The sequence below is a fragment of the Carassius gibelio genome, chromosome B24 (genome assembly GCF_023724105.1).
Source record: "Carassius gibelio isolate Cgi1373 ecotype wild population from Czech Republic chromosome B24, carGib1.2-hapl.c, whole genome shotgun sequence".
In the NCBI taxonomy this organism is placed as follows: domain Eukaryota; kingdom Metazoa; phylum Chordata; class Actinopteri; order Cypriniformes; family Cyprinidae; genus Carassius; species Carassius gibelio.
In genome coordinates, this window is record NC_068419.1 from 7382934 (window position 1) to 7401146 (window position 18213).

General features: G+C 35.2%; 1 protein-coding gene across 1 annotated transcript in view; it reads right to left on the bottom strand.

The window, feature by feature from the left end:
• Window positions 1–13763, bottom strand: part of LOC128012851 (vasoactive intestinal polypeptide receptor 2) — a 39834-nt gene extending 26071 nt beyond the window's left edge. Inside the window, exons 1-3 of the mRNA XM_052595415.1 lie at window positions 13514–13763; window positions 6859–6961; window positions 4176–4283 (exon numbers count right to left, since the gene is read on the bottom strand). Coding sequence (XP_052451375.1) covers window positions 4176–4283; window positions 6859–6961; window positions 13514–13570 — 268 coding nt within the window. The 5' untranslated portion in view covers window positions 13571–13763. The remainder of the gene's footprint in view (window positions 1–4175; window positions 4284–6858; window positions 6962–13513) is intronic.
• Window positions 13764–18213: the final 4450 nt, after the last annotated feature.

Below are 18213 nucleotides of genomic sequence, written 5' to 3' on the forward strand. Positions count from 1 at the left end.
TGCAGCACAAGCCTGACAGACAGATACTATGCATTATGTGCATGGCACATCAGTCCAAAACACTCACATCTAACATCACATTAGTAACAAAGAAAGGATATATGTGGAGTCATTTTTAAGTCCTTCAGAGGGCTACTGTTAGAGAAGACAGGTGTACTGCTATAATGTAACCCATGGGTTTTATTTTTTTTATTTTGATGCAAATATCCACATGACTATTAAATATGTCAAAATATTTTTTTCTTGTAATAATATTTCACAATATTACATTTTTTATCAAATGGAGCCTTTGTGAACATAAGAGACTTATTTCAACAACAACAGCAACAAAAATAATAATAAATAAATAAATATTTGGACTGGTACACATATCAGGGTATTTTAGGATCATTTTAATAATATTATAATTTTAAATAATATTTTAAAGTATTAACATTTTAGTTGTTTTGTTAACGTTTTTCAGTTGTATTTAATTAAATTTAAATTCAGTTTAGTACATCAAGATAAACTAAATTAAAATGTGAAATGTTGTTTCAGCAATAAGTGGAAATAAAATAAGTTAAAAGGTTTTTTGTTTATATTTGATTTTATTTCAGTTAAGGTTTCAAGTAACAAAAAGTAACAAAAAAATAAATGTTTAAGTTTTTATGTGTTTAGTTAATTATTATTTACTAAGTATATTACTATTTATTACAATTAGTTTGAGCAATTATTTTGGATGTTTTTTGCCTTTATAAATATACAGTGTTCTCTTTATTAGTACATCTCTGCTCTGTTTATTATACATAAATAAACGTAATAATATAAATAAAAAATGTATGCAGTGCTGTTGCACATAGGGGGTCCTGAGATTGAGTCCTGGCTTGCAGACCTTTCCCGATCCCGTCACCCTCTCTCTCCCTATTTGGGAAGTCGTGGCCTAATGGTTAGAGAGTCGGACTCCCAATCGAAGGGTTGTGAGTTCGAGTCCCGGGCCGGCAGGAATTGTGGGTGGGGGGAGTGCATGTACAGTTCTCTCTCCACCTTCAATACCACGACTTAGGTGCCCTTGAGCAAGGCACCGAACCCCCAACTGCTTCCCGGGCGCCGCAGCATAAATGGCTGCCCACTGCTCCGGGTGTGTGCTCACAGTGTGTGTGTGTTCACTGCTCTGTGTGTGTGCACTTCGGATGGGTTAAATGCAGAGCCCCAAAACTGTACAGAAATCAATATTTCAAAATAAATATTCCTTACATCCCCCAGTATTAATGTAAAAGCTGAAAGTGGAAAAGTACACTTCCGAAAAGTAGACCTTTTTTTTTTTTTGCTTTCTTTCTAAGCTCAAACTGAAACCCCCCTGATGTATCGTACATGAGCTCATTCGAAGAAGAAGAAAAGACTGAGCCATTTACTGCCCACACAACCTCGAGGCACCTGAATCTACTTCATACAATGAGAACAAGTGATATATATATATCTGTTCTAGCCCTTACAATCCATTAACCTCTGTCAAATGATTGGAAATATATCCCCCGAACACCGGATTGAGAAAGTGCAATGCGTTGCTTTTTTCAAGAGCTACTTTAGGGGGGAAAAAACAGCAGATAATATCTGGGGTAACAGCTAATGGAGCATAAATGATGCTGATGATGATGACAGTGATTCATCTGTGAAAAGTTCAGGCATACATTAGAAAGCTTGATTGGAAATGATAATCGTGTGCTATAAAACCACAGGTCTGCATGTGTTTCCAGATGTTCTGGGCTAATTTGGCTCCTTTACTCGGTGGATATCCAGTGGCACCATGTGTTCATGTGTTCCAGCATGACCTCTCTGAGCCAGCAGGTTAGAAAGCTCACAAGAGCTGGAAATAGCCTGATTGGGAAATCATGGCTTTATGTACTCCCACAATCTGGAGCTTGACAGACAACTTCTCTGTAGGGAAGAAAGGGTGTGCTGGTTCTGTGCCATCGGCTCGAGTCCACGGGTCAATGAACATGTCCGAGCAGAAGGGGAAAGACATGATTCACTCACTCCAGCCTTCAGTATATTCCCTTACTCATTAATTTACTCAGACTCACACATGCACGCTCAAAATCAGCACATTTACAATTAGAAAATAAGAACAGTATACAGTGGGGAAACATTTATTCGCTTGCCTGCTGATTTTGTAAGTTTGCCCACTTACAAAGAAATGAAGGGTCTGTAATTTTTATGGTAGGTTTATTTTAACGTACAGAGACTGTATATTAACCAAAAAAATACAGAAAAAAAAGCTTTATATAAAGGTTAGAATCTGATTTGGATTTCAGTGAGTGAAATAAGCATTTGATTCCCAAGCAAAACATGACTGAGTTCTTGGTGCAGAAACCCTTGTTGGCGAGGACAGATGTAAGACGTTTCTTGTAGTTGGTCACCAGGTTTGCACACATCTCAGAAGGCATTTTGGTCCACTATGCTTTACAGATCCTCTCTAAATCCTTAAGATTTCTTGGCTGTCGTTTGGCAACTTGAAGTTTCAGCTCCCTCCACAGATTTTCTACAGGATTGAGGTCTGGAGACTGGCTGTTCCCCTTCTTGACCTTAATGTGCTTCTTCTTGAGCAACTACTTTGTAGCCTTAGCAGTATGTTTCAGGTCATTGTCATGCTGGAAGACCAATCCATGACCCATCTTCAGTGTTCTGGCTGAGGGAAGGAGGTTATCGTCCAAGATTTTACAGTACATGGCTCAGTCGATTTGCCTCTCAATGCGATGAAGTTGTCCTGTACCTTTAGCAGAAAAACAGCCCCAAAGTATAATGTTTCTACTTCTGTGTTTGACTGTAGGGATGGTGTTCTTGAGTTCATTATCAGAATGGCGGGTCAAGTTAATGCCAAAAAGGTCAATTTTTGGTCTCATTTGACCACAGCATTTTCTCCCAAGCCTTCTCTGAATCATTTAGATGTTCTTTGGCAAACTTTAAACAGGACTGTACATGTACCTTCTTGAGCTGGAGGACCTTGTGGGCCAATGCACGGTAGTGTGTTACCATTGGTTTGCTTGGTGACTGCCAGCTGACTTAAGATCATTAACAAGCTCCTCTCCTGTGTAGTTCGGGGCTGATCCCTCACCTTTCTCATGATCATCCTTACTTCTTAAAGTGGTGGGACCGATCTGTGTTCCACATGGGCACATAACCAATCTGTGGGAGCCAGAATTCTTGCTGGCTCGTAGGGGATCAAATACTTATTTCACTTACTGAAATCTAAATCAATATCTAACCTTTATATAATGTGTTTTTTCTGGATTTTTTTGTTGATTTTCTGTCTCTATCTTTTAAAATAAACCTACCGTTAAAATTACAGGCCCTTCATTTCTTTTTAATTGGGCAACATCAGCAGGTAATTAAATAAATATTTTCCCCACTGTTTTACTTATCTGCATTGTGCACATATTAGCAGAGCTAATCATAAACTTCATAAAATAGGGTTTTAAAGCTTAATGCCATAGGACGACCTGTTTTAGTTTGTATATTTACTGATGAAACCCTTTTGAGAACATCTAGACATCTGTTTATAAAGGACAGCTCTCTGAGGTACTTACCAAATAGAATCTGCAAGTTCTTGAAAGACTGTCAACTATTTCTTCATTAACATCCAATAAACTCGAAGGTTTTTAAATATACATATATTGAAGTTTCTTTAAGACAGTGCCCAATTTTTTTTTTATGTAAACGGACAAAAATCTAATTTTACCAAAGTAAATGTTGCATTATATCCAAATATTTTATTTTGAAATGAACTGAATTCAATTATTAAGGGAAAGTTATTAATTACCCACCCTCAAGTTGTTCCAAACACATAAAACCAGAACACAGATTAAGATATTTTTGATGAGATCAAAGAATTTTCTGACCCTCCATAGACAGCAACACAACTTTCACGTTAAAAGCCCAGAAAGGTTGTAAGGAAATCATTAAAATAGTCCATATGACATCAGTGGTTCAACCGCAATTTCTGGAAATCTTAATCTGTGTTTGGAAGATAAAAGGAAGTCTTAAGGGTTTGAAACAACATGAAGGCAAGTAATTAATGGCATACTTTTCATTTTTGGGTAATCTATCCCTTAAAATTTAAATAATTAAACAATAAAAAAAAATCAGCATCATGTTAAAATGGATAAATGACAGTTTGCAAATATTAAAGTAAAATTTACCATCTCTGGTGAACAAATTTTTAAGTGCAACGGGGCAGGTGTTGTCGACCACCTCTCCAATGTCAGCATGGTGCCAGCAAGAAAAATTGTCCCATATCCCCCTGCAACCTGTAAGGCCATAGAAACAGAAAACAATACAAAAGCTTAACACATCTGGATCTTAAAATGTGTTGAAATAGCAGAACCTTCAGCAAAATTAGTGCAGCAGCGCATGTGAGAAACTTGACATGTGTTTGACAGGAACCTGGGAAAATGTTTAGTTTGGGATAAGATCCGCATTTATTGACTAATGTTCTTGAGAGGCTTTCTGCTTTATGTGTTGAGTGTACTTGAATACGTTTTCTCTTTTAACATAACCCTACAAATATCATCCAAGTTTGCTATTCATTTAGCATAGGTTAGATACTACAGATACATACACATACACTACAGATAGGTAAGATAAAACATAAAAAAGGGTAAAATCACTGGATCTCATGAGACCGGCCAACAGGGACCAAAACACATTCCAGCATCTGCGGTCAGATGAGTGTGTTGTGAAGGTCTGGACATAAATAGAAAGATGGTCAAAGAGGTTTGACAATGACATCACACCACCATACATCATCATCTACAACATCCAAACGCTCTCAGAACATCACAGCAAAGAGGACATGTAGTCCTTTATGAACTACAGGAATAACTGACATGAAAGTTTACAGTTCTGTTATAATTTACTCACCATCATGTCTCAAATCTGTATATATATTTTTCTTCTTCTGTAGAACACTATATAGCACATTTGGATTTGGAATATAATGTACAAGTCATATCAATCACTTGTATGATGCATTTACGCTGATTTTTAAAGGCCAATCGCTCATTCCTTGTCTGTATATGGAAAAGAGTGGGAAGTACAAAATATTTTATTTTATTATACACTACTGTTCAAAACTTGCCAATTTCATCTTGTGTTCCAAAGAAGAAGAAGAAGAAAAACGTCATGCAGGTTTGGACTGTAAATAATGGCCCAATTTTCACTATTTGGAACTATTCCTTTAGACAGCTGTGTCTTCTCTGAAACAGCTGGTCGTTTCTAAGGGAAAATAAGGAATCTAAACTAAGAGAAAATACGTCACTCATCAAGCACTGTTTAAGACACAGTAAACATTGCCTCTGATTGGTCAGTGCTCCATCCACTTTGCCCTTTTATGAACCATCAGAAATGTGGGATACATTAAGTGGTCCAAACAGCTTTTTTGCAGTCATCTCCAAAGGGATTTGTCACTCATTTCGCCAATTCGAATAGTCAAGTCCTGTGTGTATGTACTGCCAAATAATTACTATTAATTGGAACATCTGTCCACTGATGGACACCATACAACTGTCAAAAAGGCAAACAAAGCAAAGCAGGGTCGTTCCCACACTTCTGATTTTATTCTAAAATGGAAGCAAAGCATAAAGAACAACACACAACAAACATTTAAAAATAAAGAATGGATTCTCTATGACTGAATATTATTAGTAAGTTTGGCTTCTTCTTTTAAATGAAGTTTAATATTACAATTGACCGATAAATAAGCAAATGACGAAGGTGGTCCCCCAGGGTTATGGACAGCTGGGTATGTGATTATGGTCAATGACCAGCAATAATATAAGCTGGGAAAAAGTCCTTTGAAACAGTCTTCACTGAAACATCTGGGGTTTTAAAAGGTTCAAAGTTGGATCTTAAAGGTCTCATCACAATACTATGAGTTCTGTATCTTTGTTCCATTAAAAAAGTTATATATCTTCTAACTTTGATCAATTTGGTTTGGTTGAATCACTTTATGAAGTATAATATCACATACAGATGTTTGGAGTCTATAAGATTTCTCTTTGAAATAAACACTTTTATTCAGCAAAGATATATTAAATTATTCAAAAGTGGGTGGAAATAAAGACTTACAATGCTATAAAAGATATCTCTTTCAAATAAATACTATTCTTTTCAACTTTCTTTTTATCATAGAATCCCCCCAAAAATAAAAAAATACATATTATAAGGCTCCACAAAAAAAAGTTTTTAACACTGATAAAGAAACTGTTACTTGAGTACCGAATCAGCATTTTAGAATGATTTCCGTAAGTTCATGTGACACTGAAGACTGGAGTAATGAATTTTAAAAAATTCAGATTTGCCATTGCAGTAATAAACTACATTTTAAAATAGAAAACAGTTATTTTAAATTGTAATAAGATCAATGCAGGCTACAAGAGGCTTCTTTCAAAAACATTAAAAAGGTTATTGTGAGATACAGTTTAAAATAACAAAATCAAGAAAAAAAGACAAAGTTACCATAAGAAGGAAACAGGCTTCCATATGTGGGTCATGTCCAATTCATACAATATAAACATCTAATTCAACATTGAGCTTAAAGGCAGATTCTACATCTGTCAAAGCAAACACTGCATGCCGACAGAAGAACAACGAGACATTAACTGATTATGTAGGACAAACCATGTGGCCAGAGCTCATTCACATTTATTCCACTGTATTGTTTATGGGGAACATGACACAAATACACACAACAGTACACATCTTTTAAAGATTGCCTAATGAACTGCTGGTTCACATTCTGGCCATTCAAAATGCTGTTCATAACGGATGCTGTAAGTGGATTACGAAGATGATGTAACGTGCGTGTGCACTAACACACAGTACCTTGAGTGTGCGGAGGCAGCTCGTCTGCCAGCATGTCCAAACATTCCTTCTCAGCCATCTGCAGCTCATACAGAAAGTGACAGTTTGCATGTCTCGCGTTGACCTTAGGGGGCAAAGGAAAGAAAATCAGCCATATGATCTCAATGCTACTCCCTTCCAAGTAGTAACAAAACAAGTCTCAGTTTTGTTTTTGTATCAATGATATACTATTATAGGTTTTATTTAATTTCTTTAAGTTATTTGGGGGCTTTAATGGTTTTTTTATTTGGATAGGACAGTGGAGTGATGACATGAAAGCACTGGGTGAAGAGAGGAGAGCAGGATCGGCAAAGGACCTCAAGACAGGAGTCAACCTTGGGTCACCATGAGCGCAGTGGAGGTGTATATCAACGCACTAACCACGAGACTACTGGCGACTACTATTTTTTATAGGTATTTTGGGGTATTGTTCAACCAAAAATTGTTATTTTCTGAAAATGTACGGATTCAAAATATGAGTCCATAATTCATAACACTTCCTCCAAAATTTTTTTGGAAAAATCATATTTATTTGGAGCTGTTTTGGACTGTTTGTGCTTGTAAACAGTGCTTGACCTACTGCACGCATATTTCTCTCCTGATTCAAACAAGTTGGCTTTCTCAATGGAGAAAGCAATATTATATACAAAGGACTTGTATTTTAGCTGGAAACAACAGTTTTAATCAAAAACAAATTGCTAAAAATGTAAAAAATTCATCAATTTGTTCATCACAAACACGTTGCTTTTAGGAGTTGAGATGTTTTACAATAACTGTTTGAACTCTCATTCTGACGGCACCCATTCACTGCAGATGGACCAATGTAGCCTTGGCAACTACATGAAAAAGTGAAAAAGTAAGATTTCAAGTATTTTATTTCAAGTAATATTTTATGGTTTTAGTTTTAGTTAACTACAAAATACCCTGGCTTCCATAACAATACATATTTCCATAGACATGCAGCCTAAGCTTATGGATCTACATAAACATCAAAAGGTTTGTCACCTGAATCAGCGCTTTAAGTAAGGCAGTGCTGAACTGCTAACTCAGTTTAGACGGCTTTCTGGTGACATCATCTGAAATGACTGATCCCACAGTTGAACTCAAAGCTGTTGTGATCAAAGAGCCGCCACAAAGCCTGCTCAACTGATGGACTCAAAATCCTCTATTATAAGAACTGTAATAATATCAAGGGAATTAACCAGAGTCACATGAAGTCATCAGTTAAAGATCTCATCAGTTGGTCTTCAACTATGGATCATATTTGCTTTAGAAACCTGGAAAAAATAATTCAGAAAATACAGGCTGTTTTTGAAAATGTACAATACAAGCATTCTGTTTGACATCAAAGCGACTAAGAACATGTATTTAAAAAAGAATTTGAAATTTTTAAACCTGAATGTTTTTAACGCAAGGTCAGTGTGTTATGTATGTGTTTGCATGCTCTTAGTCACTTTGGCTTCGGGTTTTTTTAAGTGAACAGCGCGGAGACAAATCAGCCTCAGATCAGAGGAGGACATAAGTTTACACTTTTAGTCTGTCATCGTTCATCTCTTTCAAAATCTTGAGCTACATCTTTGACGGGAGCAGTCGTACTCATCCAAGCTGGGCTTTCTTCCCTATATATCACAGCTAGCAAGATCGCCATGCACACTAATGATATGAGTGATTGCATCAGGATTATTCTGGATCCTTACTGTCAAGGCAAATGCACGCTGGCTGAGATTAACTCAGGCTGAGAGCAATTACAGCCGAGTCGAAAACACATTTGACATTGAATTTGTTCACTGATTTCTGACAGAGAATGAATTCAGTATGGATTACCAAAAACTATAAATTCAACCATCTCAGCACTACTAAAAATATCCAAATGAGCTCCATTTGTACATCATATTTTAATGAAATCTGTGAGGAAAGTGCATCGCTTGTATCATTACTGATAGTCTGTTGTCCTGGTTTAGCAGACTGAGTCTCGTCAGCGGCCGGTCACCCGGGCACATATCTGACTCATCCTTCTGCTTCATGGGAATTGACATTGTTTTTCAAAAAATAATTTGTATGTAAAATGAATAGAGGCTTTGTAGTTGAAAGGGAAGCATCTGGTGCAATGAACATGTAAAACAGCTCCACCTGAGATTGGTGCTTTCTAAAAGTAAACCAAGTGATGAGAATGCAAGTAACTACAATGTCAAAATGAGATTAATATTTCAGATAATCAGATAAATTACACTTATCAGAGCTATTAAAGATGTTTCAAGTAAATATTGCAAACATTTATCTGAAAAGTCATTTTAAATACCATTTAGACAAGACTGTAAGTTTATTTTTAAAGTTAAATTCTACATAGACACATACACTAATATTCAAAGGTATGGGTCAGTAAAAAATATTATTATATAAAATATTATGTATTTAATTTTTTTTTTATGAGTCTCTAATGATTACCAAGGCTACATTTATTTGATACAAAAAAAAAACAGCACAAACAGTAGTATTTGTTAAATATCATTACAATTATAAAATAACTTTTAATACATTTTAAATTATTTTAAAATATATCTTATTAATGTGATGGCAAAACTAATTTTTTAGCATTACGTCAGTCTTTCTTCAGTCACATGACCTTTCATAAATCATTCTAATATGCTGATTTGGTGCGCAAGGAACTTTTTATTATTGTTATTATTATTATTATTATTATTATTATTAATATTGAAAACAGTTCTGTTGCTTAAAACTGTATTTACTATCCCTTATTAGCAAAATAAAAGCAAAGATATTAGTTGATCTTTGTGACAAAATCCCATATCCAACTTAATGGTGTCTGTATATGGGGTAGGTTGTCACATCCTGCTGTTAAAAAGCCTATAGGTTTTTCAGCAACATTTAAACAGTTTAAAATTTTACTGTAGGTAACATACAAAAATAGGAAACTATTTGTTTTAACCAACAGATATTGTAAGTAATACATTAAAACTGAAATATTACTTTCATGTATTAGAGACACTGGGGCAAGTTGTCACAAAGGAGGTATAGCCCTTGTGACAACTTACCCCATCTACTTAATTTATGAAAGAGGCCAAAGTAGCCATAACATTTACAGTCACATTTGGAGTGGCAGCATGTCCATTGCATTCATTTTCTTCTGTGAACAAAGATGACCTCTGTAATGTCACTCGGTCTGTAATGTCACTCAGTCACCCTATTTGTTTGGAATATCCTTTTGCATCCTTCTGTAGCGCTGTGCATGTGACACAGTTTCCTGCTCGCTCATGTTTAAACCCCACTGGAGTAACTGCCAACACAAACTCATTTCCATGTGTTTTTAGGACAACTATTTATTTGAAGGTCAAGGGGAAAATTTACTTACAGTACAATGAAATGTGGTCGCTAATCTTTTATTTTCATTGGACACAATGACAAAACGCAGCACATTCAGCACCTGGTTAAACTGGATTGTAAGTGGTTAGTGAATAAAACATTGTTTTGCTCTGAACTGTTCAGGTTTCAACCTACAATGTTAAACATATTTACTATCTCTTCTCTTGCTTGACAGTGTTTCTGTGCTGACACAGTCAAGATGACTTAAGCTGCACAAGAAGAAGCTGGATTCTGGCGGACCTTTACTGAACTGAAGTGGATCAGCTGGAAAGCATGAAACTTTGCAAATATCATCAACTGATCATCTGAGAACGTGTGGTCTCGTGTTTACGGTGAAAAGCAGTTGTGCAACTGTTATCAGTTCGCAAACCAGCTTTCCATTTCTCACACTAGAGCATAAAGCAGCGCTTTAAAAGTAATTAAACACTCTCTCAACGAGAATAAGAAATGCATTTCAAGGTCAAAAGCATTCAGAGATTTTATCGCTTTGTTTAAACAGTTGTATTCCACACAAAAAGCTATGTTATTACTATGATAAACAATGTAGAAATTCTTTGTTTGTGATTACTCACAGTATTTAGTAGAAAAACACCTCCTAGATGATTATTGTCGTTTTTTTGTCATTTTGAAAACTAAACCACTATCAGAAGAATAACACATTTTTGTTGTTTCATGAATCATTTTGTGGTTTTTTTTTTTTTTTTCATTCATGAGTACTCAAAGTATTTAGTGGAAAAGTTTTTTGTACAGCATAGGAGGCTGGGATTGTGTTTAGAGGGAAATAAAAGTGGCATTTTTCGCAAAACCACAAAAGCCTGTCACAGAAATACAATCCGATACCTTCAAACCCCAGGAGGACGAGGAGTAGCGAAATAAAAACTGGCATTAAATGTTGCTGTATGAAATTGGTCAGGGATTGAATGGATTGAATTCTAATAGAGCACAACCATACACAACTTCCTCTCTGAGCTTTGATGGGATCTCTGTGTAATATGTCTTCAGTGTCTGCCGATAGCTCTTGATCCACGGATTGAAAACCTAGTTTTAGGGATTTTTGGGAAGCAGAAATTCCATGGGCTTTCAAATCCCTGTAAATTAAAAAAAGTAGTACAACAACAAAAGGTTATTTTATATAAATATAAGAATTGCTACACACAAAACAATTACGTTTGCGTGCATTCTCTATTAATCCATGACAAAGACTGTAGAGTGGAAGGACAGTCATCTTGTATCATAATCCCTGCAGAAGACAAACTACACTGATATACATGTTACATTTGAATTCTCCAGCATACTAACGTCGAGTTTGTGTGTTACATGGTGTATCTGTGCCTCTGGGGATGCAGCCATATGGACACAGAGTGTTGCACTTTAATTAAGGTCACAAAGAGAAGCTCAATGATCTACAAGATAAGTAACTGATTAATGGACTTTTGTATAGATAAGCTTTGTCTTATTTAAAACGAGATTAAAAGCAATGGCTTGTAAACAATAGCGTATTCAAGTTTATTTATGGTGCATCGTTTTTTCCTGCATCTAAACTATTAATATCTTACTATTTACACTGAAAAATAAAAAAAATCTTAATTGTGATTGGTATCTTAAAAACAACTAAAATTAACATTAGAATAAAACTGAATGAGATAATAAGACTTGTTTTCAGAGAATGTATCTTGAATATTAGGTTTTTTTTTTTCACTTGTTTTAAGAATAAAAACCACAATAAATTTATTCTATTTGCTCATTTGTATTATCTGTTTTTTTATGCATCAGATATTGCGACTTGTTATTAGACACTTTACCTTAAATATATATATATTTTCACTTTTCAATGCATTATAAACCATTACATTTATTTTATTTGGTTGTTAGTATATCTAACAGCCATTTTGTGCCATACATACGAAGTTCAAATTTTATGAGACTGTTAATAGGCTTTATAAACCATCAAAAATAAAAAGCATATAGGCCTAGGTTTTTATTTGTCTGCATGCCACCAGTTATATTCTGCACAGGATGAAATTGAGTAGCTCGTGCCCTGATGAATCTTTTCGTGAGATCCCTTTGGGCAAAACACCTGAATCACTACAGAGATCTTGTCTAGAATAGCCCTGACCCAGTTCTGACCGTTCCTTTAAAACACTGTGTTATGCCTCTTTTTAACATATTTGAGACTCAATTAAATTATAATTTAATTGTAAACTGTATAAGAGTGAACAGCACAAGCAGGAATGAAAGCAGAGAGGTTGTTGCAAAGCGAAGATCAATAAACCAAATGTAATTACAATAGAAATTTTGCACTTTTATCCTTAATGGCCTGCTTGCTCGGCAGAAAAAAGTAAAATAGAAAACCCTTTTCGTAGTTACTTTCGATTACACATAAAATCTGATTTTTTTTTTTTTTTTGCTGAAAGCAGAAGAAAACGTGGCTTGCTATCAGTTTGTGCTCAATTAATATTTATCAGGGGAAAAAAAAGTTTATAACTTGTAGACACATACTTTAAAGTCTTTGAAGCCATAAATAAATAAATAAATATTTCCACTGTTAGTGCCCAGGAAAAAAAGACATAGCTCACTAAATGAATTTTGACCCAACATGCTCCAATAAACCTGACATTAAACAGCCTATTATACACTTTTTAAAAAGTAAAGCAATAACAAAACACAAAATGATTTGCAAAAAACTAAACAGTAGCCGATGCTTTATTCTTCTGAAGAATCACTGGTTTTGACATCATTTCTAGCTAGACCAGGCTGGTCATTTATGGTTAGCAGATTTTAATGATAGATCTAGCAGGGCTGAGATCAACCTGGCAAACCAACTTGTACCAATAATAAACCAACCATCATATTCCAAAACAAGTTTGACCACTGTAAGCTGATAAAAGCTGACTTTCATGATTTGTATAGCATAACATTTGCATAAAACTATAAATATAACATAAAATACGTGACAATTCGACGTGACCTTTATGGAAAAACACTGAGAACATTGTTCAAACCCTTAGTAAATCTACATACATTATATAGTTGATACATACCTGAAACATGCTAGCCTGTTTTTATAATATATAAGTATGGGGATATCATTCAAGTAGAGAAAACTCGATATGTTTTATTTGGACGTTTCAATCAAATTTCATATTTAATGTATTAAGGCCCTAATGACAACACTTTACCCATATTGAATGTTGAAGGCACACACCTGAGGCTGAGTGACTCAGAAGTACCAGAGCAGGTAAAGTAGATTTCTTACCGCGTGCGCGTGCCAAACTAAGAGAAGAGCCAAACAATTCACAAGGTTCATCTTCATTTCTTGCTGATTTCATTAATAATATCTCTCTTTAGCGTAAGTTCCGAGCAGCCGTCAGCATAAAGGGCGGGAAGTCATCCTTCAAGACAGAAGAAAACAAGCCACTTGTGCCAAGATGCCCGGTGAATACACTTCTGAGCGCGCAGAATTCACGTGCGCTGTGCAGTAGAGCTGAGCGCGTGAGCGTCCGCTGAGGGGAGGCTGATGATACTGTTCCTCCTCCTTTAGATCGTCACATGAGCCTTATGCACACATCTTAGACTGCCAGCACTTGGACAGATGCTTAACTGGCATTCATTTCAAACACTTTGAGTGTTTATCTACTTTGAGGTCACTCAAATTGGGGTGAGTTTGATGATTATGGGCTAAATAGGCTAGTTGTCACACTTTTTACTCCAATAAATATTTCTCAGAGTAGGTTTAGTTTTGAAAGTCGGTCTCTGTATAGACACATGCTTTAAATCATTGGGTACACAAAAGTGATGGAACATTTCCACTGTTCAGGACAAACACAGAGGTCACTGAACACATGGCGACCTTTATAGACAACATGCCCCAGTTCAAGTAGTCCCTGAGCCGGCCTTTGAACAGCCTTTAATGGCTTATCAGCAGCATTTAAACAGTAAAGCAATTGGGTATAATAAAATAAAATACAAAAATATTAAATCATTATTTTGGCCAGTACATATTGTATTTAATAAGCATACACCAAAACACGTAACGACTTGCCTCAACTTGACTTTTATACAAAAATAACAGAGGGCAGAATTTTTGGGCATAATATTTTGGCAAATAATTACAAAGAACAGCTAGTAACACACTGAATTAAATGTGGATTTTTGTGGTACTCTACAAAGACTGAAGCTGTCAGAACACTCCAATCATTTTTGTTTTATTACTTCAAAAATAGTGAATGGATGGAACACTGATGGACCATTCATTTGAACCTGATTAATTTTATAATTAATAATTTATATAACTGATTAATTCAAAACAGCAAATCTGTATTTGAAAGATCTGCCCAATAAATGACACCCAAGATAGCCTCAGTGTTTGTAACGGGTCAGTTGAGCTAAACAGCAGTTTAATAAATCAACTTTCTCAGCACTGACGCGCACTTCCAGGAAATCACCTCATTCAGAAGCATTGTGTTTGTTCTTGGTCAGGTAATGTGACTCTATGAACATCATGTGATGGAGTTTGGAGACAGATGTGGAAATATGTAAATCAGATAGCAGCCTTTGACCCTTTGATTGTTTCCATTGTCTGAACTGACGGAAGGAAGAGAATATCAAACAGAAACATTGTAATATATGAAAAAAAAATATGTCCTCCTGACTGTTATATACTGTACCTTTTCACTCTTAAAAATAAAGTTTCCAAATGGGGTTTATACAGTGAGAAGAAAGAACCATGAAAGAAACAAGAACCACAGAAGAACCATGTTTGGTTACAAAATCTTTTTTATTTTTTATTACTGTAAAAATCATTTTAAAAAACTTTTTTTTTTCATTATAATTAACCATTTGTGGAATGGAAAGTGTCCATGGATTGTTTAAGGTTCTTCATGAAACCAGTTGGCAATAAAGTGCCTTTATTTTTAAGAGTGTATTTGAGGATAATGTTAAAAAAATGCATGAAATATAGTGTGAGAATTTGCTAATTAGTGACTTTGTAGTTATTCTGGAGATATCTGTCTGGGCTTTGACATGACAGTGACCTCTTCTGGTTGTCCTAGGGCTAATGTGACACACTATAAATTATCCTACCATTTAATGAGCTTTGGATGAAACCACCCAATGTGATGTCTGAGAGTTCATTTTATTCAAATGTGAACCAGACGTTAGCCAGACAGATAAGAACACAAATTAATCTGTGTATTTTGTGGTTTGTCAAACCACACAGGATTTTATGATGTCTGAATTAATGCATTTTCATAAAATATGAGAAGCAGGTTTTACTTTGCAGTAAGCTGGATGACAATGTGGGAAGATGAACAGAAAAGACATTGCTCTCTCAAATCCAGACCATCTACACTGGAACATTTCACAAAGGAAAATACTGACATGTAGTTGATCGTTATTTATGGCTTTTTATTCTGGCGTATGCTTTTACGTTTCCAAAAAATGCACCTCGCGTCAGATGCGTATATTACAATAAAACCCAGACAGGATTTCACCATCTATGGAGATTCAGTGGTGGAACACTTCCCAAAAAGTAAAATGAGCAGAGAAAGCAGTGAATAGAGTCTAGATTAAGGCCTACACTGATAGTTCCCACAGATAGTGGACTGATCCATGCCATTATGAAGATATTCAGCTCAGACAGGAATCTGAAATCTGATATTTTCTACTGCCAGTTTCACTCTGGGATATTTCATAGGTTGAGGGATGAAAGGATTTTTTATTTTTATTTTTCATGAATATTCTGTTCTAAAGCCATCTAAATTGTAGATTAGTTTGTTTCTTCATCAGAACTGATTTGAGGCAATGTATCATTACAGCTGGCTCACCACTGGATCCTCTGCAGTGAATGGGTGCCGTCAGAATGAGAGTCAAAACAGCTGATAAAAACATCACAATAATCCACAAGTTATCCACATGGCTCCAGGCCATCAATGAATATCTTGTAAAGCAAAAAGCTGTGTCTATAGTACTGTTTTCTGAATCAGGAGAAAAATATGCACAGATCAAGTTTCTAAGATTGTTAAAACAGTCCAAAACTGTTCTATTTGTTGGATTTCTTTCTTACAAACATGCAGCTTTTCAAGATTTTCAGTTGTCTGGACTCTCATTCCGACGGCTCCTATTCACTCCCTTTGTTTCTCAAGGGAGGAACAAACGTGTCTACATCTTGGATGGCTTTAGGGTGAGTACATCTTCAGCCAATTTTCATTTTTAGGTAAACTATTCCTTCAAGCTTTACATAAGAATCAACAATAAAAAAAAGATAATATGACTGTAGTGATGTATGGAACAAAAATATTTAGTGTCTTTTTAGTGTTCTCATTCCCTGGCAAATTCTTTCTTTAAAAAAGGACATATTAAGCAGAGTCTGTTTGAGTAACAGAAATAATGACAAACATTTTGACAAATGTTGAGATGTGTTTAGACTTTTCATTATTTTGTTGTGAAATTAAAGAGGGGGGAAATGTAAGCACACATGGATCCAAATAAATTTGGCCATCCAGACCGTTACACAGAACTGTGAATATTTGGCTTCCCAGCAGTTGAGGCCTCATAATGGCAAAACAGCTGAATACTTTACATTTCTATGCAATTACCTTTGCTGAGTTCAGACCTCTGACTCTTATGTTTACACAGATCATTTAAGTTCAGACTATGCCATCACTGCTCAAGACCTCTTTCATCCTGTTATAATACACTTTTTTTATCTACCGAAATTGTAAAATTTGTGTTGGGCAATTCATTATTATTGTACATTGTCAGTAAAACCTAAAAAAAAAATACAGTTATACTTTACTAACAACTTTAAACAAACATGGAAAAGATGACAAAAAGAAATGTATTTGTTAGGTACAATGAATCTATCTTTGTTTATTGGTTGCAGACATGTTTAGTGTCAGTCTATGCATGTTAATTTAGCACCATCTGCTGGAACTTCCTCTTCCAACAAGAATTATTTTTAGAAAAAACTTTTCCTCCCATTCACTCCAATCCAAAGAAATAACAGGTTTTATAATGTTTTTGTGACTTGTTAAAACAATGCAATTATAGTGATACTTTTAGTAGCTTTGCTTATTATTGCCTAAAGATACTCATACAACATTACATATATAAGAAGGTGAGGTAAGAAATCTATTACGGCTCTCACATTCACGGTGCCTTTCCCATGAAAACTATTTTAATTATTAACTTATTTGAAGGATAAAAAATATGTAGTTGTTACACTTTTTTTTTTTTTTTTGGTAAACAAATTAAAGCTTCTACTGTATTTGTTAAACTCAACCATGCTCATAAATAAAATTTATTTAGACTGAAATATATATATATATATATATATATATATATATATATATATATATATATATATACAGTACAGACCAAAAGTTTGGACATACCTTCTCATTCAAAGAGTTTTCTTTATTTTCATGACTATGAAAATTGTAGATTCACACTGAAGGCATCAAAACTATGAATTAACACATGTGGAATTATATACATAACAAAAAAGTGTGAAACAACTGAAAATATGTCATATTGTAGGTTCTTCAAAGTAGCCACCTTTTGCTTTGATTACTGCTTTGCACACTCTTGGCATTCTCTTGATGAGCTTCAAGAGGTAGTCACCTGAAATGGTCTTCCAACAGTCTTGAAGGAGTTCCCCCGAGAGATGCTTAGCACTTGTTGGCCCTTTTGCCTTCTGTCTGTGGTCCAGCTCACCCCTAAACCATCTCGATTGGGTTCAGGTCCGGTGACTGTGGAGGCCAGGTCATCTGGCGCAGCACCCCATCACTCTCCTTCTTGGTCAAATAGCCCTTGATGCCTTCAGTGTGACTCTACAATTTTCATAGTCATGAAAATAAAGAAAACTCTTTGAATGAGAAGGTGTGTCCAAACTTTTGGTCTGTACTGTATATATATATATATATATATATATATATATATATATATATACACACA